At 39.8% G+C, this 27,798-nt stretch overlaps 2 protein-coding genes and 1 long non-coding RNA gene across 8 annotated transcripts in view; 1 reads left to right on the top strand and 2 right to left on the bottom strand.

Moving 5' to 3' along the window:
- Positions 1–26,678, bottom strand: part of LOC116671533 (RNA binding protein fox-1 homolog 3-like) — a 751,379-nt gene extending 724,701 nt beyond the window's left edge. For 5 of the 6 annotated variants that reach the window (XM_032502899.1, XM_032502901.1, XM_032502896.1 and 2 more), the window contains exon 1: positions 26,504–26,678. The gene's annotated coding sequence lies outside the window, so the exon portion shown is untranslated. The remainder of the gene's footprint in view (positions 1–26,503) is intronic. The other variant, XM_032502895.1, reaches the window with a different exon arrangement.
- On the bottom strand, positions 98–1,803 carry LOC116671534 (tripartite motif-containing protein 16-like). Its single transcript, XM_032502903.1, has one exon. It carries the CDS (start codon positions 1,792–1,794, stop codon positions 130–132), a length of 1,665 nt encoding a protein of 554 aa, XP_032358794.1. The 5' UTR covers positions 1,795–1,803; the 3' UTR covers positions 98–129.
- LOC116671574 (uncharacterized) lies at positions 15,593–24,805 on the top strand. The gene is made up of 3 exons (XR_004327307.1): positions 15,593–15,655; positions 21,177–21,181; positions 24,795–24,805. It is a non-coding gene; the product is annotated as an uncharacterized LOC116671574 (long non-coding RNA).
- Positions 26,679–27,798: the final 1,120 nt, after the last annotated feature.

The raw sequence follows: 27,798 nt of genomic DNA, 5'->3' as shown, positions 1-27,798 counted from the left end.
CACATTCAACTTCCTGGCTAATCAACACATGAAACACATGAAAAACACATGAAAAACATAAAAAAATAGAATGACAACAATCAGATGTCAGCAACACAACTCAGAATTTAACCCTTAAATGACTGCTGTCTATTTCAGTTTACACAACTCAGCACAGTCTCCAGAAGACCAACAAAGCCTTAGTCCAGCATAGAGCGGCTGAGTGAATGTGGTCTGGACTCTGTGGAGGAGTGTCATGGTTTCAGAGACCCTGTAAAAAGACAGAATACTTGCACTGTGATCCAGGTACACTCCTACTCTGGAGGACAGAGGACCTGAGACGGGAGTTTGGATATTGTTGTAACAAAATGTATAACTGTTGTTACATTCTAACGCCCAAGATTTGTCATTTACTCCAAAGAAACATTCATCCGACCCCCTCGCTCTGCTGATATTCTTGAATGCGACTGCTACATAAACTCTCCCTCTCCTCTCCACCTCCCAGTAACAACGTCCAGTCAGACTCTCTCTACTCAAGACCTGATACCCGTCAGTGAATCTGTCATGGTGACTAGAATAAGACTGTTGTTGAATCATTATTGTTGCTTTCCTATTCCCCTCAGATAATAACAGCCATGTATATGCTGTGTTTGGATCCAGTGTGATTTTACGTGAATATTTTAAGAATCCAGCTCTGGTATTGGGCTCTGGTTCTGGCAGTAAAATGTCCACTTTAGTCCCCATCAGTGAGACGTTTGTCCTCTTCTCTCTCAAGACATCCTGTCGTTTATCTCTGACTTCTGACACGGCCGCTGTTACGTCCTCAAAGCAGCTCAGAGGACGTATATGGATGCTGGATGCTGATTGGCTGAGTGTTGCCAGTGAGGGGTAGTTATGTAGAATATGGTTGTGATCTTCTGTGTGTGAGAGCTTCTTCAGCCCAGCATCTTTCCTCTTCAGCTCAGTGATCGCCTGCTCCAGCTTCTCCTGAAGCTCTCGGACTCGACTCACTTCAGTTCTCTGCCTGGCTCTGACCTGCAGCTTCACATCAGAGCTTCTTTTCTCCAGGAGACAGATCAGCTCAGTGAAGATCTTCTCGCTGTCTTCCACTGCTTTATCAGCAGAGAGATTAATGGCCTCTGCCTGCTGTTGAAGCAGCTCCACGTCTTTGTCTCTGTCCTGGATTCTCTGCTGGATGTTGAGTCGACTCCCCTCAAGCTCTCTCTGCCTCTCAGCTCTCTCTGCTGCAGCTGAGACTGTGTCGTGGCCTTTATGTTCCTCCACAGAGCAGAGATAACAGAGAAGCTGCTGATCAGTACGGCAGAACATCTTCATCACCTCATCATGACAAGAGCAGACGTTCTCTTGGAGCTTCTTGGACGGATCCACCAGCCTGTGTTTCTTTAGTTGAGGAACATCATAATGAGGCTGCAGGTGTTGATCACAGTAAGAGACCAGACACACGAGACAGGACTTGTGTGATTTGAGTTTTCTCCTAGTGCAGACATCACAGGCCACATCTTCAGCTCCAGCATAGCAGTGATCAGCAGGAGCAGCTTGGAGTCCAGTCTTCTTCAGCTCCTCCACTAAATCTGCTATCATGGTGCTTTTCAGCAGGACAGGCCTCGGTGTGAACGTCTTTCTGCACTGAATACAGCTGTAGCTATACTTACAATCCTCTCCATCCCAGTGGCTTTTAAGACAGTTCATGCAGTAGCTGTGTCCACAGGGAGTAGTCACCGGATCCTTCAGTAGATCCAGACAGATAGAACAAGAGAAAGTTTCCCGGTTCAGCTTAACTCCTCTCTGCGCCATCTCACTTCTCAGTGATGACTGACTCTGACTGTGACTTACAGTATGTGTGACAATACACATACTGTAAGTCACAGTGAGTCACAATACAATACAATACAATACAGGGAGGGGTTATCAAACATTGACTCATTCCAGGATGAGGTGTGGCACTTTGACTTTGGACTTTCCTCATTTTAAATGACACCTCAGTTAAAACGTCCTCCACATCAGGAAACGTGAAATTTCTAGTCTCCTCAGGTTTTTTTTTATGTCTCCCTATGTCTCTGACTCAAACGTAAATGCTTCTTTTACTGGTTCAAAATAAACTGAAAGTTATTAACCTAAATTGTCATGAAACCCTTAAATTGCTGTAATCTGGACATAATCTCACAATTTTAGAATGTGTGTACAGTTTCAGCCTTTGTAAATCAAATAAACTGGGTTAGGATGATCCCAGTCTCCAGTGCTTGATGGTGGAAGGTGTTTAGCTGCTGGTCAGATTGCACAGGGTTACGTGCGTGCAGGACAAGACACATTTAATGGTAAATTTAGAATAACAGAGGTGAAGAGATTACCTGGAAACTACGAGAAGCATTTCCAGGTAATCACTGCACTTCTCTTATTGTAATATTATCATGTGGTTTAATAGAAACAGGCAGTTTGGCATTTTTCATGGTTATTACACAGAAAATACCAGACGTGTTTCAAGGTAAGAAGTCACAAGATTAAACATATAACTTAAGTATTACCTTTAAACAGAAGGGACATATTTGGAACATAAAGGGTGGATAAATTTCAGCATTATAATGTGGTAATTACCAAATACGTTTTATCTAATTTGGAATCTGATAGTAGCCAATAATACTGTGAAAACATCAACACATAATACTCCATTATTTTCATCATATTACAATATTAATATAACTATATTAACCCAAAACCCAGATACATATGGTTATCATCAAACCATTCCTAGTTATTACAGTGGTAATTGCATGTTATTACATCTGTTACCTTCTTATCACCTTATTACCCCAGTATTACATCTTATTACTGGGATATATTACCCAGTTATTACTTTGGTAAGTTACTACCTATGTATAACCGCTTATTTATCACACTGTTACCCCACTATTACCATGTTATTACCGTGGCGGAATGTAAAGTGCTACCGAAAAGAAACGGAGGAACTGTCCTTTATTGTCATCTGTTACACAAACTCCTGGCCAGTTAAGGGATTGGGTTATGTTTTATATCCCATAGAAATTTAAAGAAATGGACCAACAGAACCTGTTGCTCTGAACGGAGACCAGTGAAGTCTATTAGAAGCTCCTTTCCGGTGATAGGTGAGTGTTACTGAGCAGCCTCCAACTGAGCTTGAAGACGTAGACGTGATGTGAGCAACCTTTCTGAAAGTTGTAAGTCTTCTGGTAGCTGTGCCAAGAGAAATCTCAATAATTTCCAATCAGCAGAGACGGAGAGTGTAGGTATTACTGCTAACTAACATGCTAGTTAACATTAGTAATTAAACAGCTAATGTAAGTCCAAACTGTCTACAAGCTTTTTCTGTACTGTTCGGTCAGTCCTCTACTATGCGACAGTAAATCGCTTGGTTATGACGCAATTGTCAAGCTATTTTTACAAAAACGTCTGCTACGGAGCCATAACATGAGGTACAAGGTATGGAGCATTTTATACATTGTTGTTTTTCTCTAGAAATAAATAATGGACAAGTAGAGCCTTTAAATGCATCAGATGTAAAGTTATTCGCTGTCAAAGTGGCGCCAAAATGAATGGAAGTAAATGGAATGCTAACGGCTGGTGATGGCTTAATAGATTCAAAATGGCTCCATAGGAGGTACGCTTAGAGAGGAGAGGCTTACACCCTTGTAATATCCCCATAGTGTTTAACACCTCTTTGTTGCAGCAAGAGAGACAGGGATATTTACTGTACCGGATTCTTGCGGTACTCTTACACCACCTTAAAACGGACTGCCTAGTCTGATTGCCCATTACATGAGGTCATCGCAGGGTGCCGTCAGGATGCATTTCTTCAAAAGTTGAATCTGTCTCAACTTTTCACACTACCCCTATTCAAAATAAATGGGAAAATGTTCTCGCCCGACTGCCTGGCAATGGCCTGATGACCGCTTGGCGACCCCCTGGCGACTGCCTGACAGCCCTCCGATGACCACCTGATGACCACAAATTTTTCATGTAGACCTGTACTCGTGTTTTCACTCATAGTCTATGAAGATAAAAAGTCATAGAACAGAGCAGAAAATAACAGGTCAAAACTGGACAGAGCAGTTAGCGAGTGTCACAAAAAAATACTGTGTAACCATCACATTAATTTGTATGTGTTAAAATACGTGTAATCATAATGTGAAAATCTTCAGAACAATCCTATACCGACCCCTTGTTTGAGTATGCTGCTTTATCCAGTGCAGCTTTTGTAAATGACATACAAATTACATATAAATACAAATTACATTTATATTGCAAAATATGTACTACATGCCTTTGCCTAAGTATATTGCTCATATTAAAAGGCAATGGTAAATAGTAAACAGAGCTGTAAACATGGCCACAACTCTTCGTGGGGAAGCAAGCCAGTTTTAACCAATTTTATGCCACATGCATCTATGTTACTGAACTTTAGTTAATACGTGTTTCCTAAAAAAATTGTTGTTAATCTTAAAATCAGTGCTTATGTCGGAGTAGAGCCACTGCTCCTTTGCATGAAAAGGAGCCAGCTGAGTATGGGGTGCCGCTTGTAAAGCGGCTCATTCTGAAAATGACAGCAACATTTTATCACATTTACCTTCAAACGATGTTTAAAAAACTGGAATGAATTTTTGATGGTTACTGTTTTGCACATTTTCAATAATAAATGTGGATTTAGAGATATTTTAAATAGTTAAATCCAAATATTAAATGTTACATTTAAATTTTAAATGTTAAATCAAAATTGAAATCTAAATGTTGAATCTAAATCAAAATGTAAATGTTAAATCTAAACGTTAAATCTAAATCTAAATGTTGAAACTAAATGTTTCAGGTGAAACTAAATGTTTCAGGTGAAACTAAATATTTAACTAATATGCAAATTCAAAATGCCAAAGTACCAAAACAAAAGCTTGAGGAGGTCAGTGTGTGTTTATAGTGTCAAATAAGAAATATACACCATCTCATCTGGGGAAATGGACTCTTGGACATGGATTATGGTGATAATAACTACCGCAAATAATAAACACGTTTGGAGAAACTGCTTGCATTAAGGCCAGCAAGAGCTTATCCCCGCCCGCTGTTGCTGTTGAAAATGTTTGTATAGACACCAGGACGGCTCTGCCGATGTTTTTGGCTAATACCGAATTGTTGGTCATTTCGCAGAGTGACCATGGCCGACAGTACCGTACCTGGTCGGAGGTGGGCAGAGACAGACTCTTAATGGCCTTTATGCAAGCGACCATGACAGATCAGTCAAAGTGAACCCCCCCTCGTGGTGGCTATAGTGGCTATGGGTCATAACCCTTCATAAGTGACACTAAAAACTCAAAGTACTCTTCAAATACAGTTTGTCCAAACATGTTTATTTTAGGTAGTTATTATCACAATAATCCAGAGTCCAGTTTTTGATGCGTTATTTGACATTATAAACACACACTGACCTCCTCAAGCTTTTATGTTGGTACTTCCGGTTACCGGCATTGTGAGTTTGCATATTAGTTAAATATTTAATTTCACCCGAAACATTTAGATTTAACATTTAGATTTAACATTTGGATTCAACATTTAGATTTAGATTTAGCATTTAGATTTAGATTCAACATTCAGATTTAACATTTAGATTCAGTATTTAAATTTGACATTTAACATTTAGGTGTGACATTTGATATTTGGATTAACTATATATAATATCTCTAAGTTGACTAAATATAGTTGTGAATGTGCAAAAAAGTGACCCTCAAATATTCATACCACTTTTTTAAACATTGATTGAAGCTAAATGTGACAAAATGTTGCTGTTAGTTTCAGTGTGAGCCGCTTTACAAACGGCACCTCATAGCTGAGGAGGTTCAGGTATGGGCGTCTTCCTAAGGAGGTGTTCCGTCAAGGCGTTATGTACCATAACACAACCTGAATCCCGGAGTATCACTACCTATCTTATTGAGGTAAGGTTTGACAATGATTTTTTTTCCCTTCACATCAGCCAACCATAGCGCCAATCCAGCCAACACCCTCTGGTGGTCAACGCTGAGGGCCAAAGAAAAGACAAGACACACATTCTAATTTCTGATTATTCAGAAAAACATAACTAAAGGCTCTTCCTTTCTTTCCTCTCTTATAGTTAAGTATCAAAATATTAACCAGAACTCACAACAATATAGTTTTTGGCCAAACTTCACAAATTGTTGCTAAAGCATATGAGAAGTTTCTCAGCTTAAAAAAACAAGACAAAATTTGTTACTTACATTTTTGCTGACTCCAGACGTGTGTGTGTGTGTGATTGCCACTCCATCTAATATGCATAGTTGTCATGAAGCTGTAGCTCTCTCCCATAAGGGCTCCTTCACACTTCTACCCAAATCTGCCTGTAAAACACTTTGATTGATAAAAAAGAGCATGTAGAGGGTGTAGCTACATAGAGTGGGTAATTTAGCTGTCACTTATTTGAATGAACTGGAACGCCATTCTGTTTAAATGTGCTCTCTGTTTACTCAAATACCTGTCACAGCTAATGTGGTTTTGTGAGTCATTCATGGCGTCTCCACCACATACAACGAGAAATGATTGAATGTTGCAGTGTTCTCAAAAGGTTAAAATTGCAGTTAGTAGACATTTCTGGTGGAAGTCAGAGCGTATTCTAAATCCCTGTCTAATTTTAACCTTTTTCAATTCGGGCATAGCTAAGAACCTGCCACGCATTGCCTCTGACCTTCAAATGAACCTAGAGATTGCTTCAATAATCTTGTACATTTGTTGTGTGTTTGCACAAGTGTGTATGTAGTAGGGGGAAAAAAAATCATATGCATATTTCTCACTTTTACTGCTTTTTTCTCCTCTCACTGCTGGCTGACAGAGCCAGTATTGCCTCTGCTCCATTTCTCTGTGTAGAGAGTTGGTAATAACAACCTTGCATCTGACAGCGTGGCACGCACTCACACTCACACCAACGCTCACAGGCACACGCAGCACATTAACACACGCACACACAGGGTCACTACTGCTGCCAAGTGCTATTTTACGCATCATAAACATTTGATTATTTCATTTATCGTCAGGGCCGGAGAATACACACATGAAGTCATGCAGAACACACAAGAGTAGCGAAATCCACAAAATGAAAATACACACATGCACAGCAGACATGCACATCTGTGTTAATATATACTCTGACACAATCTTACACACATAATCACACATTTCTCTCTTACACACTCACACACACTCACACACACTCAAGCATTCCGCAAGTGTATGAGTACTTCTTAGTCAGCTGTCATCCCAGGGTGCTCTAGATGAGAAATATCAAAAACCCAAAGCTGACAGCCAAATCAACCTACATGTTGCCATAATATCCCTTTTACAAAGTATTTAGAGCTCACACAATGTGGCTGCACACACAAGAAAGCAGACACAAATACATATTTGCTCAAGCATTCATCTGTTCAACATAAACTTTGACAGGTTCAGTAGGGATTTAAATCATAATAATTTTGCATTAATTATTATAAAAGTAATGATATTTATTTTATTAAAACAAATCTTGGTCCAAACAAGAGTTTTAGGTTCAGAAGCAGAATTCATCTGCTTTAATTTTAACACGTCATACACCAGGCATGCACGTGCCCTAAACAGGCAGCAGATTGTCTGATGTTACTCGGCCGTGTGAAAATACTTCAGAGAAAGAACAACAATAGTGAAAAGTAAGGTCAGGGATTAATTTGCTTAAACAGACGCCGAGGTGGAAACGTTACTGAAAGGTATGTCATTCTACCTAACCGATAAGACCTCTAAAGGTCTCCGTCTGTGCCCGTCCAGACTGCATAGCAACCCCAGAGTTTTCAAACCAAATAGGAGGCAGCCATGTTTCCAAATGTCTCAGTTTTAGGAGCTCTGTAGTCTATATCCATGACGTTCAACTTCTGGATTGCTCTGTTGCCTGATGTAAATTCCGCCAGATTTCACTTATTTAGGCAGGATATCCGTTGCCGTGGGCTTTCATTGTGTTGACATTCTAAACTCTGGTGGATTTATGAGGACTATGGTTACTTCTTGCCAGACCCTCCTTCGCGGCGCTGTGGAGGAAGGTCTGGCAATGCGAGAACTCTGAAAGGCCAGAGAAGTGCGGACACGAGTCCTGAAGGTAGAAAAAGATATACATTTTTAAACCAAAACGTAGTAGTGTAAATGTAGCCTAAAGATAAGAAAAATCTCAAGAATCAGGCAGAGTAGAGACAAAGCCCCAGATAAATCAATGTATGTGGAAGAGAAAACAAGGGGGTTACATTCATACTCAAATTGTCTGTCATCACTGCAGTTTAGAGACCCACTGTACTGATCGTATTGTGCACACAGTCTTCTTGTGCAATGAGCGATTATTGCAACATTTCAGGTGCACTTTCAGTTTGTTTTCAGTTTCGGTTTGTTGACTTTTTGGGTTTCTTTACCCTTCAGACTTTATAATTTATTTAATAATTTACATATATATATAAAAAAAAATACAATTTACACACACATGCTCAGGACCTATTCATGCACAAATGGAGAGATGTCATAGTGAGTGGGCTGTCAGTGCTGGACCAGCAACCTGTGGTATGGTGCCTTGCTCAAGAGAACCTGGCAGTGCCCAGGAAGTGAAATTACATTGCTCCAACTATCAATCCACACTCTGTACTTTGATCTGCACCGGGACTTGAACCAGTGACCCACCGTTTCTCAACGCAACTCCCTACGGACTGCTACTGCTAGTTTGTGTAGTGAATTGTTGCCAGACATTTCATCTACTAACTTAGAAATAGAAAACAGAAAGCCTTCATTGTCATTGTACACAAGTACACAGTACCTGTGCAATGAGATTGAAGCAATCCCTTTACAGTGTTGACACAAAAATATAAGATAAGAATGGAAAATATCAAAAATATCGAAAGTCAAAAAAAAAAAAAAAAAACTTGGTTAGTACAATGTTATCATAATAAAAATGATGGTCTAACCTACACATGACACACACCTAAAACTGTAGAAACTCTTAAACCAACACACCAATGCTCTAAGATAAGAGTGGGTCCCTTGCATGCCACCCAAAACAGGAAGTATCCCACTGACTGCCATATGGGGACTGTGATCGCACGCGCACACACACACGCGCGCGCACACACACACACACACTCACACACACACACACACACATGCGCGCACGCGAACACATGCGCGCGCACACACACACACACACACACACACACACACACACACACACACTTCCTCTTCGTCTTTGCCTGTGATTTGCTTATTCAATTCTTACACACTCTCACTTGGATCTCACTCCACACTCCGTTCCCATCATCAAATGATCACATTTCATCTAAATTAATGCTCCTTTTGACACTCTCTATCATCGAGTGGAATAACTCTGCAGTCAGGCTTCCTCTGGCCAGGCCATCAACACGTTAACATCTGCTGCCAGGGAAGATTTGTACAAACCTTCTCTAATCAACACGTTAAATGGAAAGCTGAAACGTTTACTTGATTATTCAATCAACAGAAATAATTAACAACAATTTTCATAATAACTTAAGCTATTCATCAAACAAAAATGCGTAGATTAGACAAACTGATTCCAGCCTCTCAGATCTAAGGATTTAATGCTGTTTTAATTGATTGTGAATTGAATATAGTTGTGTTTTGTTTTTAATCATAAAGAACAAATAGAAAAAGTTAGGATAAAAAAAAGAGGAAAATTATCAAATTAAAAGATGAATACTTGTTAGTATAAGTCGAAAATATTCACAGCCCATGAGCCTACAACAGCTCTGTCCTTGTCCCGACACGCTACTGAGAGCATACGAAGCAGAGGGTTGTGGGTGAGCTTTTTCTGTGTTCATTAATGGCATGATCACTGATTAGCATTTAGATACAGTATGGGACATTTCCCCTGGGCTCCCTTAGGTGCAGCTCTGGCAGATTGAGGGGCCGCAAACTAATGTGTCCTGATTGGACAACAGGGGGCTGCAGCTCCCACCGACAACAACAATTCAGTGGAGTGACACCACAAACCTTCAGCCAGACTGATGGCAGCAGGAGCCAAGTAACTGAATGTTGAAGGCTGTGAGAATGTGCAAGAGGTGGACAAAATAATAATAATAATAATAATAATAATAACAAGAGCTTCTAACTTTACTTAGATGAGGATATCTCCCCCATGAGGACTTCTAAGTAATGACAACAAACAGTCAGCGCGTCCACATGATACAATCTTTCTGTGATCGCGCACCACCCCCGACCCTAAATACATGATGGACTCTTCAGAAGAGATAATTATTTTCACTTGATTTTCTGCGTGCAAAAGTCGACACAAATTTTCCAAATATTAGCCATACTGAGAAATCCAGAGAGAGTTGTGTGGAGCTGATAGTCTTCATTAGCTTTGTAGCAACTCATATGGCAATGGCTTGAATGTAATGGACGTTCATTAATATCAAAAAGTTACGCACTAAAGCTTTAAGGTCTTTTCAGGCGGTAAGCAACGCATGCATACTCACTTGGATCTGTGGGGTCTCACTGCGATCCCTTATGTGAATAGACCGGCGGTTGCTCCACGACTAAACGCCAGGCGCTCAATGCCTGGTAACTATGGAGCTTCTGTGTCCCAGCCGATACTATGGTATCATTTATCCCTAGTCGCAGGTCGATTTATAACTAATAATGGCAATCCTAGTCTTTGCTTACCCCAGGCTGTTATTGAATAGATTACCACAGCCTGATGGCATGAAGATTTATTTTCTTCCCACACAGGTGCAGAACGTGTGTGCTAGTTGGTATGTCCCAGTTGGCCGTCGACTATAGTCTTTGTGGTGTGTCCAGGTGCAATTTTTTGGGCATGACACAGGCGATGTGAGGCAAAGCTACAGTCTGCCTTCATTGCAAGCAGTTCTTTCTCATCTGCCTAGTGTGTCAGCACCTTTAGGCTGTGGCATGCATTTACAAATCTTGCTGCTTCTATAGTGCCAACACTATTTTCTCCAAGTAGATGTTGCATTTTAGTGTGGCCAGAAAGTGTATCAAAAATGTGCGGTTTCCATTAAATTGTTGTAAAGAACTTAATTCTAATATCTATAGATGTGCTTATTGTAGGAGGAAATGTAGCTTTGTTTCCACCTTTCTCTGTGGACACACACACACACACACATTTGACACATGTACTGTACATTTTTAATTTAGACTCCACGTTTTTATTTTTTGTTTTTGTGAAGGGAGTTCTACAGATACAGACACAAGCTTAGCGTGGGACTGTGCATGTGCCAACACATGACCGGCTTTAATCTTCGTTTCAATTTCATTTGTTGACTCCACCCTTACAGTAATTGCGGGACTCACAGTATATTTATTGACCCAATAGCAAAGTTATGCCTTAAAGCAGCCCACTCTAGTGAGATCTCAATCCAAATCCTTGGCAGTCCTAACCCTTACCTTTTTCTACCCTCGCTCAGGCGTGCCCAATTACAGTTGGAGGTGACTAATAGTTAATAGAGTTGTAGACACGTCAATAGACAAAGCAAAAAAATTCAAACATTACCTGGCAAGCCACAGCAACAGTAAGGCAGTTAATCTTGATAATAGTTGGCTGGGGTTAGGGTCAAACTGGCAATTACAAAAAATATATAAACCAAGAAGGCTTAGAAGCCCTTTATGTCCTCCTTTTATTTCTCAGAAAACGAACTGCAACACATACAGTACTCATGGATGGATATAGCAAAAAAAACTTTGTAAATAAATTCATTTTTTGGAACTTATCATTTCTTTCAATTTATTTTCTGCATATACCTATACATGTATACACACACACCCATCACTATACCGTTTTTAACACTGGTCTTTATATCAGCCACTTGAAACCTACTTTCAGTCATAATATTCTTCTGTTACAGATACTATATATACTATACTAATAATATAATATTTGTCTGGATTGTTCATAGTAAACACAAACTTGTACTTAACCACCAACTTGAACTTTGAACTCATCTATAATAATTGTGATTTTGCAAATATTTTTGTTTTCTTCATTCTGTCCTCTCTTTCAACCCATATCCTTGTTTAGCATTAACTGTTGCGTTGAGTTGTTGTCATCCACTATTCAGTAACTCATTCAGTGACTCATTCAGTAACATTCATTAGATCAACTGCCCATTGTTTGCAATGTCCATTTTAATTCACATTCTGATCTGCAGGTGTCATTTTTACTGTACGTTTGTCATTGATTTCACCCTTGTTAACAGTTGGCCATGTAATAATAAAAGTAAAACATACACATGTAAAAATGAAAATACACTACACAATATAGCAAGGACGTGTGACATTACCACACTGACACAGAACAAAGCTAACTAATAAAGTCTCACCTCTAAGCTGCCGTGAGGCTGCACTCAGAAACACACACAAGCAGACAAAGAGAAGATTGAGCTTGAAATGGTTAAATTGGATGGACTTTTTATAGCACTGATATTACTCCATTCCATCTCATGCTCTACCCTCTCCTCCCCTCCTTCTACCACCTTCTCTACTCTCTTTTTCTATATAAGAGGGGTCAGCTGTCCTTTCCCATAGATGTCAACTCTTAAGCCCTTTAAAGTAATCTGACGACCCCCTGTACTCCTACCTCTTTGTGCTACACTTTCTGTCTTACTCTCTCTCCTTCTCTGTCTGACCCGTTACCAGATAATAATCAACCTCACTGGTTCTGAGTATTTTCAAGTCTTGAAACACTCTTAATGTTGACATGCATCGTCACCCTGCCATTCATTTTTAAGCAACTTGGCATGTAACTATATTTTTTGTGTTTTTACTAGGGCTGTCAGCATTAACGCAATAATTGCGATGCGATGAAGGGACGATCATAACGCGTTCATTTATTTTAACTGCATTAATCGCATGCCGTCATTTATTAATTTATTATACACTTCACTCGGCTGTCCATTGACCGTACGAGAAAACAGATTTTCCATTTCCCATTAAACATGATCATCATCAATCAACATCAACATCATTAATCTTTTTGTTCTTATGAAACTCTAACAAAGCTATAAACCCATCCTCAAAATTGTAGCTGAAAACAAAACTGCATATCATGCCAAAAGTTTTAGAAGAGTTGACATTTTGGAGATACAAGCTTTTCACACTGTCTTTGCTCCAACTCATCCTCACTCTCTCTGAGGTAGTAGTGTCAATGTGCCTGGCTCGCCCTAAGCCCCAATGCCTGGCTCTCTCTCTCTCTCTCTCTCCCCAAGATCCCAACCACCCCCTCTCCTCCTCTCCTTGTCAAAGCCTGGTGCCAACCCTTTTTCACCAGCTAATACAACTTTGCCCTCCTCCTCCTCCCATCCCAGGGACTCGCATTCAATCGTGCTATCTCCCAGCAGCAGGCCTGTCATATACCCCACCATCGAGCGAGGAAAATCGGCCGGAAGAGGGTGTGTGTGTGTGTGTGTGTGTGTGGGTGGGGGGGTTCGGTGGTGGTGGTGGTGGTGGGGGGTTTGAGGGTGACCATGGTGCATGGTGAGGAAGAAAAAGACAGCGATGGATAGGAAAAATGGGGAGTAGAGTGTATGTAATGGTGGTGAAGGAAGAGGGCAGAGTGCAAAAATAGGAATAGGTATCTGAAGTCTCTTTTGAATAGACCTTAGTGGTCCCCTAATACTGTATCTGAAGTCTCTTTTATATAGACCTTAGTGGTCCCCTAATACCATATATGGAGTCTCTTTTATATAGACCTTAGTGGTCCCCTAATACCGTGTATAGAGTCTCTTTTATATAGACCTTAGTGGTCCCCTAAAACTGTATCTGAAGTCTCTTTTATATAGACCTTAGTGGTCCCCTAATACTGTATCTGAAGTCTCTTTTATCTAGACCTTAGTGGTCCCCCAACACTGTATCTGAAATCTCTTTCCCAAAATTACAGAATTTCAGCCACTAGATCCAGTCCCACAATGAGCTTTCCTTAGTATGTGTCATTTCTGAGTCTGTAGTTTTTGAGGAGGAAAGGGGGGGCAAGGTAGAGGCTGGGGTTGTGGCCTTGACCAACTGCCACTTTGCACATTTGAAAGCCATGATGTCTTTCTGACGGGTGGGCCAAATTCTATGGGCGCGGAAAGCAGAGAAAGGGGAGGTAACCTTCCCCCTTATGACCTCATAAGGGGCATGATTCCAGATCAGCCCATCTGAGCTTTCATTTTTTCAAGGGCCGAGCAGAATACCCAGTGCTTGGTTTACACCTATCAACATTTCTAGCCACTAGGGGACCATATGCAGGCTGGGAGAACGCATATTAATGTTTAAAGCAACTCATAAAGTGAAACTTTTATGCCATGGGATCTTTAAGTATCTTTAAGTATTTTTTTTTCTTTTCTGAGGTGGGAACTACAACACGCTTACAACATAGCATACTCACAACAGATTAGTATCTGAATGCAATTGGGGCAGAGCTTTACACACTTTTCAAGAATGCCACAGTTTATGCGTCTTTGCTAAACTATTCAATTGGAAAGTATCCATTACTCACTGGAAATTCTCTGGGTACCAATGATGCAATTTATGCGGGCACCACTGATAGAGAGACAACTGTACATTTGACTGTATATTTACCTGCTATCCATTGCCCCTCCCCACTATAACATTTTGTGCAATGCATATATTGTATTCTATCACCCCCAAAAAAAGTTAGTGCTGTAGAATCATTAATTTCCATAACAATTGAAAGCTGAATAAAAGCATTCTCACGCACTTCCTTCACTCTTTCGTCTAGTGTCAGACAGCACTATAACCAGACGACAACAGTTAAGTGAATCCTAGCCAAGAATGTGTGTGCCACTGCTTTGAATGTGTGTGTTTCTGACTTTTCTCCATTTTGCAACAGTACAGTGAGCGTGAGCCGGGTTGACAGGATTTACAACAGCATCCATTGACAGGTTTTTTTAACTTTAGGTAGCCTGACTCACGGACTGCTGCACAGCCACAGATGGAAAGAGATGGAGATAGTTTTGGATAGGGAGAGAGTCAAATATCTATACCCCAGCTGGCACTTCTTAAAGGATCTTAGAGTTGCTTGAGGCAAGATGTTTGTGTAAAATTCAAACATCTGTTTTATCAGCCTAAATCACAGATTGTGTCTTCAACATAGAGGAGTGTAATTAAAACAGCAGACTGTTCCTACATGCACAAAGAACTTTTTTGAGTGGTTTGAGTTGGAACTCTATTCCACTAAAAAACACTGTGTTGCAGCTGGTAGGCACCATGTTGTAAGTCATGTGCAAGTCAGGGACATGATCTTACAAGATCTGAGTGTGGAATTTTCAAATTTGAGATGGCCTCTCTTTGCTGCTTGGCATGTGCTAAAAATTAGCAATGAAACTTGATTCAAATTTGTTCATTGTAGCACAACAGATAGTTAACAGTTAGTTCAAGGATTTTTTGAAGTTTCAGAATTTAATTATTAAACTGGTAAAGAATAGTCTTGCATTGCGCACTGCGGCGGAAGGTCTGGCTAGTCCACACAACATTTGTTAAGGTAAAAAAAGCTGTTTGGCATTTCTTTAACCCTCTCTGCCGGTGTTGTGTGCCTTCTGGTTTTTCCACCTACTGGTTTCCGAGCCTGTCCGGATGCCGTGTAAACATATCAACGGCTACCCACGTCGTCAGATTCTCTACAAATTCACAAACATTTTACTTACCTTTGCATGTCGCACCTCAATATAAACTGTACTGAACTGAACTGAATATATGAGTCCGACACTACAATAACATTGTACAGCGGGAAAATTGTGTTTTAAAATAAATTACGATGATCCGTGTCGTGCTGGGTTCAAACCTTCTTGAGCAAAAATAATAGCATAAGAGTCACTGCACCGTCCACTACTCCATCACACCATACATGTTTCTGGTAAAAACTTTATTTTGTAACCAGTTGTTTTAGACCGATTGTTTTACAAACCGTGTGCTGCCTGTTGTGACAAGTCCTTGTCCACGGATAGCGCAGAAGTGTCGCAGGAGGTTATAGTGCACAATTTAATTATGATTTTAAGCCTAAATCAAGGTAACCAGTTGTTTCAAGTTGCTCGGTTAAATTGTAATTCTTTTTCTACTGAGAGAAAATAACCAGAAACGTGTATGGTGTGATGGTGTAGTGGACGGTACAGTGGACTCTTATGCTATCATTTTTGCTGAAGAAGTTTCGAACCCAGCGCGACACGGATCATCGTAATTTCTTTTAAAACACAATTTTCCCCCTGTGCAATGTTATTGTATTGTCGGGCTCAGATATTCAGCTCAGTTCAGTACAGTTTATATTAAACTTATATAATGTGTGCGACATGCAAAGACAAGTAAAATGTTTGTGAATTTGTAGCGAATCTGTCGACGTGGGTAGCCGTTGATAGGTTTACAGGCTCGGAAACCAGTAAGTGGAAAAACCAGAAGGCACACAACACCGGTACGGCCCCGCTGATGGGCCGTTTTCTCCATTTTAAGAGACAACATTGTCTTCACCTATAAATTGCAAGCATTAAATCTTCATAAACATGCTCATGCAGCACATCATTTGAAAGCTTAAAGTCTCATGATTCCATTAAGCCCACACACAAAACATAAGATGATTTATAGCGGTTATAATCATGTTATGAAGTAAAGAAACAGAAAGATTCTGCACTGCTAGTGTCTAAAGTCGAGCGAGTATCCCTACCTGTTTCCTCGTGTCTTTATTCACTGTGTTGAAAGATCGCCATAAACTTTTTTTTCCTACATTGCCAACAGTTCAAAGAATAAGTACATCCAATCCTTTTAATCCAAAATGAGCTGGTCCCCTCACAGTCTTGTAGATTCTGGCCAAGTTTCCTCGTAAACAAATCTGAACAGTCCATCATTTCTGGATTTTGATTGCTACTGCCGTCTGCCTGGAGGCTGCCACATTGCATCTTTGCAAACAGTTGGATTCTCGGAAGTCTAAGGATTTGATTGACAGGTCATGTAAGCCAATCCGTGTACTATAACCTGAGTTGTCCCTTATGGATGCCAATCAAGTCGCAAGATTGACAGCTATTCCTTCCCGTTAAAACTAGATGTTATGAAACCGGCCTCCCTGTTTAGCCAATAAGAAGACGAGTTGATTGATACCAAACTTGACCAGAAAATGTTAACCCTGTGATGGCTCCAGCTGTGTCAAAGCAAAAATAAGGCCTTGGTCATTGCATTTCACCATTTCATCAATTTATAATAACTTCTTTCTACAGATGTGTGCATGTCGTTATTTCAAGTATGTGTGTGAGTAATGTGGATGTGTTTTTTTATTTGAGAAGTTTTGTATTTTGCACTTTTTGGGCTTTTTTTCTGAAAGGAAATAAGAAAAACGCACAGACATATCTGTAGAAATAAATTCATATATAATCCATTTTCTGAGTCATTTTCTTCTGGATTTTTTTCAGTTTTAAGTTGAGACATGTGGCTAGGGTACTAGTTTTGTATGTAGACCATGAAATATGCGTAAAGTAGTGTTTTTCAATAATTTTACAGATGATTTACTTAAACGGAAATAGAAATTCTCTGTTCTAACCTCTGTAGCTCTGTGTCAGTAAGGCCTAGTGTCACACTGACACTATGAACCGAAAATTGAGAATGTTAACTTCCCAATGAACTCAGGAACATCCCAGAGGACCAAAGGATGTGGGAACTGCATCACTTTGTTTGGGGTAAAAATGTAAGCGAGAAAAGCATATATTTTCAAGTGTTTACCAATCACAATCATCTTGGGCAGAGCTGAGAGACGGACATAGGTACGGTGTCTCTGCAAATTAGCCTCAGGAAGGAACTTGGTGGAAGATGTGTATGTAGGAAGGCAAGCTCTGCAATTAAAATAGCTGTAGAGTGTGTGATGAGAATTTACAAAAAATAAATAAAAGATGATGCATTCATTTGTTTGTCGGTTCTAACTCGGAGGATGTTTCCTGAATCAATGGGAGTTTAGAATGCCAACACAAAGAAAGCGGAAGATGAAGGACATCTGGCTGAAAATGAGTGAGTCTCCCGCAAAGGAAACGTCGCAGAAATGGACTAAAGATATAATTACTTTTTCTTGTTGTACACTGTCTATAACTGCACTGTTACAGTCAGCTTATCTCTATACAACCTGCCATCCCTTACAGCAGGGTTTTTTTTCCTCCAAAATGTCTCTTTTCACTCGCTCAACCTTTTCTCTTATTTTCAGATCACATGATTGATTTTCAATTTCTCAACCCCCCCCCCCCCCTCCATCCTTCTCCTCAGGAGCCTCTGTTTGAGAAGAAACTTACATAGGTGAAGCGTTAGAGGGTGCGGGTGATGAAACCCTGCAGTTCTGGCCTCAGGCTACAGCTACAAAAAGAGAAGAGGAATCTGCTGGCTAAGCGTATAGGGGGAATATGCATGTGTGACTGCAACCTTAGTTTTGCGTTCATCTCACAACTAGATTTGATTGGTTTCAGTCAGACTGTAAATAAACCCACTCCCTGTTTCCACCCCACCCTCGAATTTCAAAGTCACTGGGTGCATATAAATGCTGGAAGGCTAAAACCCCTGATGCAGATGAGCGTTTGCAAATGTTTGAGAAAAATACAGTGATAACTTTAAAAGAGGGTGAGAGGAATGACAGCAAATATGGGGGTCAGAGATGTGAGTGTGTGTGTGTGTGTGTGTGTGTGTGTGTGTGTGTGTGTGGTCTGCGGCAGGAACAGATTTATAGGTGTGTGTCGAGGCTGCAGTGTGCAGACATAAATAAGGCTGAGGGGAGAAAGCTCTCCATTGAACATAATCAAGTGGATCCTTCAGAGTACCATTCATCTCTCTCTCTCTCTCTCACACACACACACACGCAAACACACAAGCACAAGAGGAGGTCAGCACTTGTAATGTCCATTGCTTTTACTTTGGCTGTGATGTATGCAGTAACAGTATACACAGACAAACATTTAAATATGGAGCAAAATGTGAGGCAAGCCTAATGAGGATGTCTGTGGCCATGAGCCAAACATCTCTTACCAGGGCGTAAGCCTCTCTGAAATGCTCTCTCTCCCTCTCTCTCTCTCTACAGACACACACACACACACGCAGGATTCAATCAGTGGATTTTCCTTTTATCTTAAGTTATAAATTCATAGGCACTGCAAACCCAGAAGAAATAACTGGTTAAGAAAACAGATAAATTAAACAGCTATTGTAAAACCGTGGTTGATATATCTTCTTTCCATGTCTCATTGTGCGAAAGGCAGAGCAACCATGATTGTTGATCCCGCCCCAGAGGTTCATTGACAAGCGTCAGGCTGAAATAGATATATTTAGCCATGATATGAATAAAAGTGGCCTCCACAGGAGAAAAACAATCTAGAGTGTATTCAAAAACAAGCTTTCAAATAATATCCTTGGAATTCATTAAAACAGCAAATGTATTAAATGGATTTTGATTGACAGTCCAAACACATGTAGGTTACGTTAATTAGGTTAATTGGTGATTAGTACTATATGAATGGCCCTCTCACCCAATGTCAGCGGGGAACGGCACCAGTACCCCCCCCCCCCCCCCCCCCCGCAATCAGGTTAAGGATAAGGGAGTGTAGCTGATGAGAAATTAATTTACATTTGATTTCCTTTTGTTTTATATCATTGCCTATTAATTATATATATATATATTTATTATGTATTTTTATTTCCTTATTATTTTTCCTTATTTCTTAATATATGTTTTTGTCAATGTATTTATTTATAAATTTGTTTTATTATCTATTACACTAATATAATTATGACCCATCTGGTCTTCAATAGTTACCCACTGGTCAAATAAATTATTATTTCACAATCACCCAAAAGATGTTGAACATTATTACTGAGATGCTGATGTAAAGTTGAGACTAAACATGTGACCCCAAATACACTTGTAGTTTTATTTGTGTAAACGATTTCACATTAATCCATCCATCCATCTTCATCCGCTTATCCGGTATCGGGTCACAGGGACAGCAGCTCCAGCAGGGAACCCCAAACTTTCCTTTCCCGAGCCACATCAACCAGCTCCGACTGGGGGATCCTGAGGCGTTCCCAGGCCAGGTTGGAGATATAATCTCTCCACCTAGTCCTGGGTCTTCCCCGAGGCCTCCTCCCAGCTGGACGTGACTTGAACATCTCCCTAGGGAGGCCCCCAGGAGGCATCCTTACAAGATGCCCAAACCACCTCAACTGGCTCCTTTCTACGTGAAGGAGCAGCGGCTCCACTCCGAGCTCCTCTCGGATGACTGTGCTTCTCACCCTATCTCTAAGGGAGACGCCAGGCACCCTCCAGAGGAAATCCATTTTGGCAGCTTGTACCCTGGATCTTGTTCTTTCGGTCATGATTTCACACTAATGATTATTTTAATTAATTATTTAATTTAAGATAATTTGTTGGGCATTTTAGCAGGGTAGCTGTAGACAGGAAAGGGGGGAGGGGGGGGGAGCATGCAACAAATGGCTGCAGGTTGGACTCCAACCATTAGCCACTGCTTTGAGGACTGAGCCTCTGCATATGTGAATGATGTAATGTACAGTCTAAATGACATAGTTAGGGCGCCTGGGTGGCTCAGCTGGTAGACCAGACGCCCTAATTATGTCATTTAGACTGTACATTACATCATTCACACTCTAAGTTTGCATATCATGCTAGATTGCTAATACTTTTAGTGAAGAGTTGTAGACATGTAGACAGACAAATCTACAGTAATAATATTTATTTACAATACTGTACTTTAAGGAATATGTAAATACTGTAAGAAATACTCCAAATACTTCCTTAAATACAATTTAAAATGAGCAAAATTATGATTAACCCTTCTGTTGTCATCAGGTCAAATTTGACCCCTTTAAAAAATGTCTGTATCTAAAATATGTGTTTCTTTTTAATCAAATTATTGCAAAAAAATTGACTGGATTCTATACAACGTTCTTTTGCAAATAGAATTGATCACTTTCATTCCTGACTAAACTTATCTGTACGTTCCTCTGATCTTAACTATTAGTCAAAATAATTCACAATTCCAGCTTTTTTTAATCTCAAATATTAGGTATAAATCTATATAAATGAGGGTCTTTGAGCATTAATTCCAAAAAAGTGCTGTAAAACTAGTGGTAGTGAGGTGGGGTTAGTGGAACTTACTTTAAAAAAGTCTGAAAAAGAGACGAAAATGTCAAATGTTAGTCCATTTTTGCCCCGGGAGGACAACACAAGGGTTAAAGAATGTCACAAGATTCTGAAACTATTTGAGATAATGAGATTTGATGCACACTTTCAGTAGGACTACTTGACAGTTTACGCAATACTGTGTGCTGCAGACACATTTTGGTTGGTTCAAAACTCCAATGTCTAAAATGAACCACTCTGAGGGCATTTCATCTGAAAATTATCTTTAAAAACTATGAGCCACAGCGAGCAGCATCCCAGCCTTACACAATTCTTTGATTCGTATAAATAAATGTCAATTAAACAATGTTAGACATGAATTAAAAATCATGAATGCTATAAATGTGAGTAACATGGCTAAAGGCCATGCAGATAGACTTAATCAAAAGCCACCAATTTTGCTCAAGGTTTATTAATCTGCATGGCTTTAAGCAACTATTATTATGTAAAAATAACTTCCTCAAAAGAAAAAAAATCATATGCATTTATATTACAACCAAAGTGGAATCATTATATAATTTTTATTAAATAAACATTACTGTAAAAGACCTAAGGCAGTGGTGTAGTCTAATGTATTGTAGTGGGTATACTGTACCGTATACCCGGAATCTGCCTTTGGAGGAAGGGGGTGGCCATACCATAGTGGGGGGTCTGGGTGTCCTTCCCCAGGGAAGTTTTGAGCTTCAACGACTTCATTTCCTGTATTCGGATACACTTTAATGCACCAATTTACCATGAAAATACCTTCATTTGCAGAATGAGAAGCATGTGAAGAAGAAAAACACAGATGACAATTCAAAATATATCAAAAATATAATGGAAAGTATGTTATAGGGCTTTTTAAGAGGGAACATGTGAATCCTAAATCTTTCTTAAAGGGTTAAAGGGTATACTGCGTATATCTGCGCATCACGTAGACTACACCACTGATCTAAGGCCTCACTTGATGTCAATTTTGTCAGTGACCTGTATGAACTGCAACAACTTGGAGTTACATTCTGAAAAATCTAAGTGAAAGTATTTTGAAACTGACCAACAATGACCTAATGTGCAATGTAAATGAGAATGAACAAAGTTCTACAAATGCTCTCCCTAAAATCATCGCACGGAAGGCTGGAACTTTGCAGACTTCTTTTCCTAAAAGAAAGGATTAGAATACTGCACCTAATGTGAATTTTTACTTGATGTCAATGTAGAGGATGTCCTGGACACACACTGGTGACCTGTAATTACGGTATTGCGAGAACAAATTATTACCAAACAAGCTAAGACAGAGTGAATCAAATGTAGAGCTTTAAAATAAAGGGTACTATGAGATTTTCTGCTGACCCTCTGCATATCAGAGTGCACTCCTGCACAAAAAGTGACTTTCAGTAAATCTTTATAATATACCGGGGGAACATGACTTGTCAAAATGAGCTGAACTCGTATGTTCAGCTGGCAATTTACAGCCATATTTTCCAAGCTCCCTCTATCACTGGAACAGCTCATTCATCCATCCATTCACTGTTCTGCACTCTTCCACTGCAGCCGCTTAGTTTCAATATTTGAGGTAATGGCACCGCCAATCTCTAAAAATACAGACAAAGATGATGTCCCATTTAGAAGATTATCACAAATGGAATGGAAGCGTGTTCTTTGTGATATGCTGTGGTATGTGTTTTAACCCCATCACATCTCTAATATGAAAATAGAATAAGATTTGTGTTAACCAGGGGCAATTCTAGGATCAGGCCTGTAGGGGGGCTCAGCCCCTAATTAGAATGTGATGCGGGTACAGTGCTTTGCAAAAGTGTTGAGTTAATTGTTTGTCTTCTGTCACTAACAGACAAGTTCGCAAACTCTAACTTGAAGCAGTTAAATTGATGAAAAAAAATGGTGTTATATTATTATAAATTTTAAGAGGACTTGAGCCCCCCTAAAGAGGGTCTAAAACCACAAATGGTGTTTACTGTTCAAATAAAGTGCTGGATGCCGTGTGCCAGAGTCCATTATGTCCCCACGGCTTTAAAAGGACAAAACAAGATGAATGCAGTCTTTTTTTTGACATTTTCCAAATACTTTTTTCCCTGAACAAGAGCCCAAGCCCTACTGAAAGCGCTGGCGAAGCGAACGGTGCCAGAGAATTCAGAGAATGAAACTGCTGAGGAAAATATTTTGGAAGAGAGTGTGTTTGCTGTGATTTGCAGAACACCTGTTTCTGAACAACTCCGGCCATGCACTACAAAACCTCTCTGAATGCGCATTAACGGTTCACGGCTCCGTTAAAGCCCTTGTTCACATGCAAATCCCGCTCTCGCTCCCTTCTGAAAGCCTCCTCCGCTGCGTTGTCTTCACAAACACACGACAACACACACATTTTCTCACAGACTCGTGACTGTGCTCAACACCAATGTCGCTCTCTCTCACTGTCTCCCATCTTTTTCTCTATCCATCTCTCATTCTCGTGTAGAGGAGGGATTAGGCCTCGGGACAAAAAGACTTATCTTTGCTGTCAGTACAACACTGCAGACAATACCAACACACACTCTCACTCTACAGAAGTAAATTCACTTTTAAACCTCCAACGATGCTCTCTAAGAACATCTTGTAGGTGCAACAAGCTACAGTAGTAATACAATTCATCACGGGTTGTGATAACAACACTGCTTAAAGAGATTAGGCGGGGTGTGAAATACTGTATTAATTCTACCCAAAAGACGCAGTGGAATTGTTTAAGAAACCTCAAAGTGGTGTTTTGTATGCATGAGGGGAGCTGGTTTCAGATGGGGAAACTTTCTGAATGGCGTCTGACAATCAGGAAAGTGAATGTGTGAGTGTGTGTGATAAATTACAGAAGCAGTTATAGGGTAAAGTGTAATGAATGAATTCTCTAATGAAAATGGATGTTAATGAAATATGTCATTCTGAATGAATTGTTATTGTAGAAATTATTGGGTGATGATGATGAAAATGTCAGCAAAGGAGAGATTTATATATGTGGAGGTTTATTCTCCATATGTTTTCATTCTAAGCGGACAGCCACATTTTTCCAACTGAATTTTTTCTTTTTTGTTCTTCTCTTCTTGACAAAATCTGTAAATTGTGGCAAGGTTGAAAAATGTTGGAAAATGAAGCCACACATGTTTGCTTATACAAGTCCTTAAAGCCTGTGTATCTCCCTGTATAAAACAAGAATCCATGGGGGATCTGTAGGCAAATTCTTCCACCCTACACGCTAAGATCACTACAGAACCTTACAACTGCACATACATAGCATGAACACACACTTGCATGGACCTGACAGTGTTCAGATATGCCCACACTCATTACACACACTGCCTGGACATTGTCTTTTGTAAAAAGAATAAAAAACAAAAAAGCCAACTTTCTCCCAGCTCTGCCTCCACACTGCAGCAGCAGCAGCAGCAGCAACAGCAGCAGTGTTTCCTGATGTGTTAATGCTTGCTCCATGCTGAGAAGCCCCTTTGATGTAGACACACCCTGCCCAAGTGTCACCCACTAAATCCTTATTGTGAGAGTAAATCCCGAAAAAAAGCCACAGATATCCTACCCTTGACACTTCCCTTCAGAGCCTGGCGGCCTCCAACATACATTCCTTGATCCTCCAGGAAGACATATTCACACACACACACACACACACACACACACACACACACACACACACACACACACACACACACACACCACACACACACACACACACATCCGTGCAGATCCTCATAAAAGTCACTTGTGCATTTGCCTCATACTTGCTCAACAAACGTTCACACTACTGGCAGCTGGAAATACATTTTTGAAAGGAATATGCTTTGATTTTATGTGAAGAAACATATTCTTACACAGGAGAAAGTGGCTTACACGCTGAAAATGTATACATTACAATGACAGAACAGTTCAAACAAATAAACTGATATTAAACAAATCTGGGCAACTGCAATTGTTATGAACAGATAACAATCACTCATTGTATATGTGAAAAGAGATCCCATGTTGGCACATAGCGTTCTAAAACAATTTTCACAATTCTGCGTGCATTTTAGTATACTTGATTTTGAATTTGAGGCGTCTGACAAAGGAAACAGAGCTGACAAAGCCACAGAGAAGCCAAAGAAAGAAAGTGGCTTTCCAGAAATAATTACTTTGAGTGAGAAAGGGGAAAAGAAGAACGCATGGCAGCATTTATCATAATCCCTCTTTTTAAGAGGTTATCATAATCCCTCCTCGCTAACCCCCCTTACCTCTTTTCTCTGCTGTCCTCAGCATCAACACTGCACTTTACAATGTGCCTCTGATATATCCTCCAGTCCTAACAGTATTTGAGACAAGCGGAAACACTAAAATGAACAAAACTTATCTTACTGTGGAGAGAGTAGCTGATTTCAGCTTTTCTTCAGCTTTTTGTGGTTGTGAATGGGGGGGGGGGGGGGGATTTCTAGACAACAGTGCTGGGAAATACCACTCAAAAAGCGTGGCACTGTTTTTAGTTCAGAAAATACATCAGACCTGCATGTGAAAAAAGGAATTACAAATAAAATATGACTAATATACTTATGTGTGCAACGGCAAAATAAAGAGCAGATGGCTAAAGGACAAAAAAGTAAATCACAACACACTGTGGAATTCTCTCGACAGCGGTTTGTCTGTTCATCCGCTGCTCATGTAGTGTGAAAAGTCTACATATATCTAATGAAAAAACCTTGTGCATTCCAGCAGTCCATCTAGTATGATGTATGTAATGTAGTTCCAATGAAATTGCAACACTTTTCCCACATAAAATTAAGAATTACCTTTAGGACAGTGTAACCACAACCAGAAACGCTAAAGTTGCAACAACAACAAACAAAATCACACACACAAACACACACGCAAAATACATTAAAAAGAAATTTGCATTTGCATTAAAAGCATATTACAATTTGTGTTTAGGCACAGGTTTTGTAAGCGCTCATGAACTCCTTTCTCTATGTATGAGTCAGTTCCATACCCACCTTTACTACACTTTTACACATCTATAAATGTGTGTACACAAATACACACAGCACACTCTGCAGCTTCCCACTGAAGATTACAATATGAATCCAGCCAACAATTTGAAAGTGATCCCATGCATCTTCCCATGCATTTCTACCTTATTCCTGCTGTTTACTGTACTGGATACTGTACAGTGTACAACTGTCTACTGTGTATCACACAACCCAGTTCAGTTAGTTAGGAAACAGCTCCCTCAATAGTGAGTGAATGGAGAAAAGCATGTATAGTGCATAACACTACAGTACTCACGGTGGAGGGGAGTGTTGCTTTCTTTCAGTCTGCTCAGTTCTGCCTCTGGATGTCTCTCTCTCTCTCCCTTTCTATCTGGTTATCTGTCTATCTCGCTCTTCGTTTTTACTGCTATCGCTGCTCTGGACGCACACACACTCTACTCTGTTATACTGCTCTGCCGAACGAACTGCTCTGAGCAAGAGATTGAGATGGAGGGAGAGAGAGAGAGAGAGAGAGAGAGAGAGACTGAGAAAGAGAGATAGAGGAGGAGCACGGAGCATTAGAGAGAAGAGAAGGAAACCAAGCTATATGCGTGTGTGTGTCAGTGTTTTACAGTATCCTCCAGTCCTCCCTTCTAACACTGTGGAGCTGGTTCATGGTGCAAGCCAGCGAGTGAGCAAAAACACACATAAACACTGCACTGTACATGTCATAGTAGAAATTGGTCTGGATGCATCCATTAATGCCTTTACAAACACTAAGCGGAGTGTGTGTGGTAAAGAGGGAAGAAGAGAGTCACACACTAATGTCGCTGAACACATCACAAAGCAAGCTGGGGCTTATTATCGAAAGAATGAGAAAGATGAGGAACAGGGCAGAGAGATAAGGCAAAGAAGTGTGTGTGTGTGTGTGTGTGTGTGTGTGTGTGTGTGTGTGTGTGTGTGTGTGTGGTGTGTGTGTGTGTGTGTGTTTCTTTTAGTTAGACTTAACTCCATGACAGGTACTGAAACTCTGAGAAAACAAGCCTTCCTGCCTCACTCTGATCTCCATCACCGCATCCTGCCACAATCTATCCTTCCACATTTTTTGCATACCAAAATATATACCTCAAAATCATTTTGAACATGTAATAATAAAAATAATACCATAGAATCTAAAAGACCAAAAAATGGAAAATAAATAAAAGTATTTGTCCAAAAACGAATAGGAAAAAGCACAGTACTTATTTAATCCTAACCCTTTTACACAACTCAGTAATAATCATAATGGCTAATATTTCTATCATATCTTATCTTAACTCATTCTTTACAATTTGCGACATATACAGTATATATATATACTATATATATATAATTAGATATAGATATAGATATAGATATATACAGTATATATATATAGATAGATAGATACATATTCTATATATATATATATATATATATAATATATATATATATATATATATATAATATATATATATACCCACACACCAAAAAAAGAAAACATATTTACATTTGACCACTGAACAAATAATAATAAAAAAATAATAATGAATCACCTGGTAAAAGCCCTTCCTCTTCCCTGTAACTTGTGAA

Source organism: Etheostoma spectabile, chromosome 21 (assembly GCF_008692095.1).
Source record: "Etheostoma spectabile isolate EspeVRDwgs_2016 chromosome 21, UIUC_Espe_1.0, whole genome shotgun sequence".
In the NCBI taxonomy this organism is placed as follows: Eukaryota; Metazoa; Chordata; class Actinopteri; order Perciformes; family Percidae; genus Etheostoma; species Etheostoma spectabile.
Note: the sequence above shows the minus strand (reverse complement) of the source record. Positions and strands in the feature narration are given on the sequence as shown.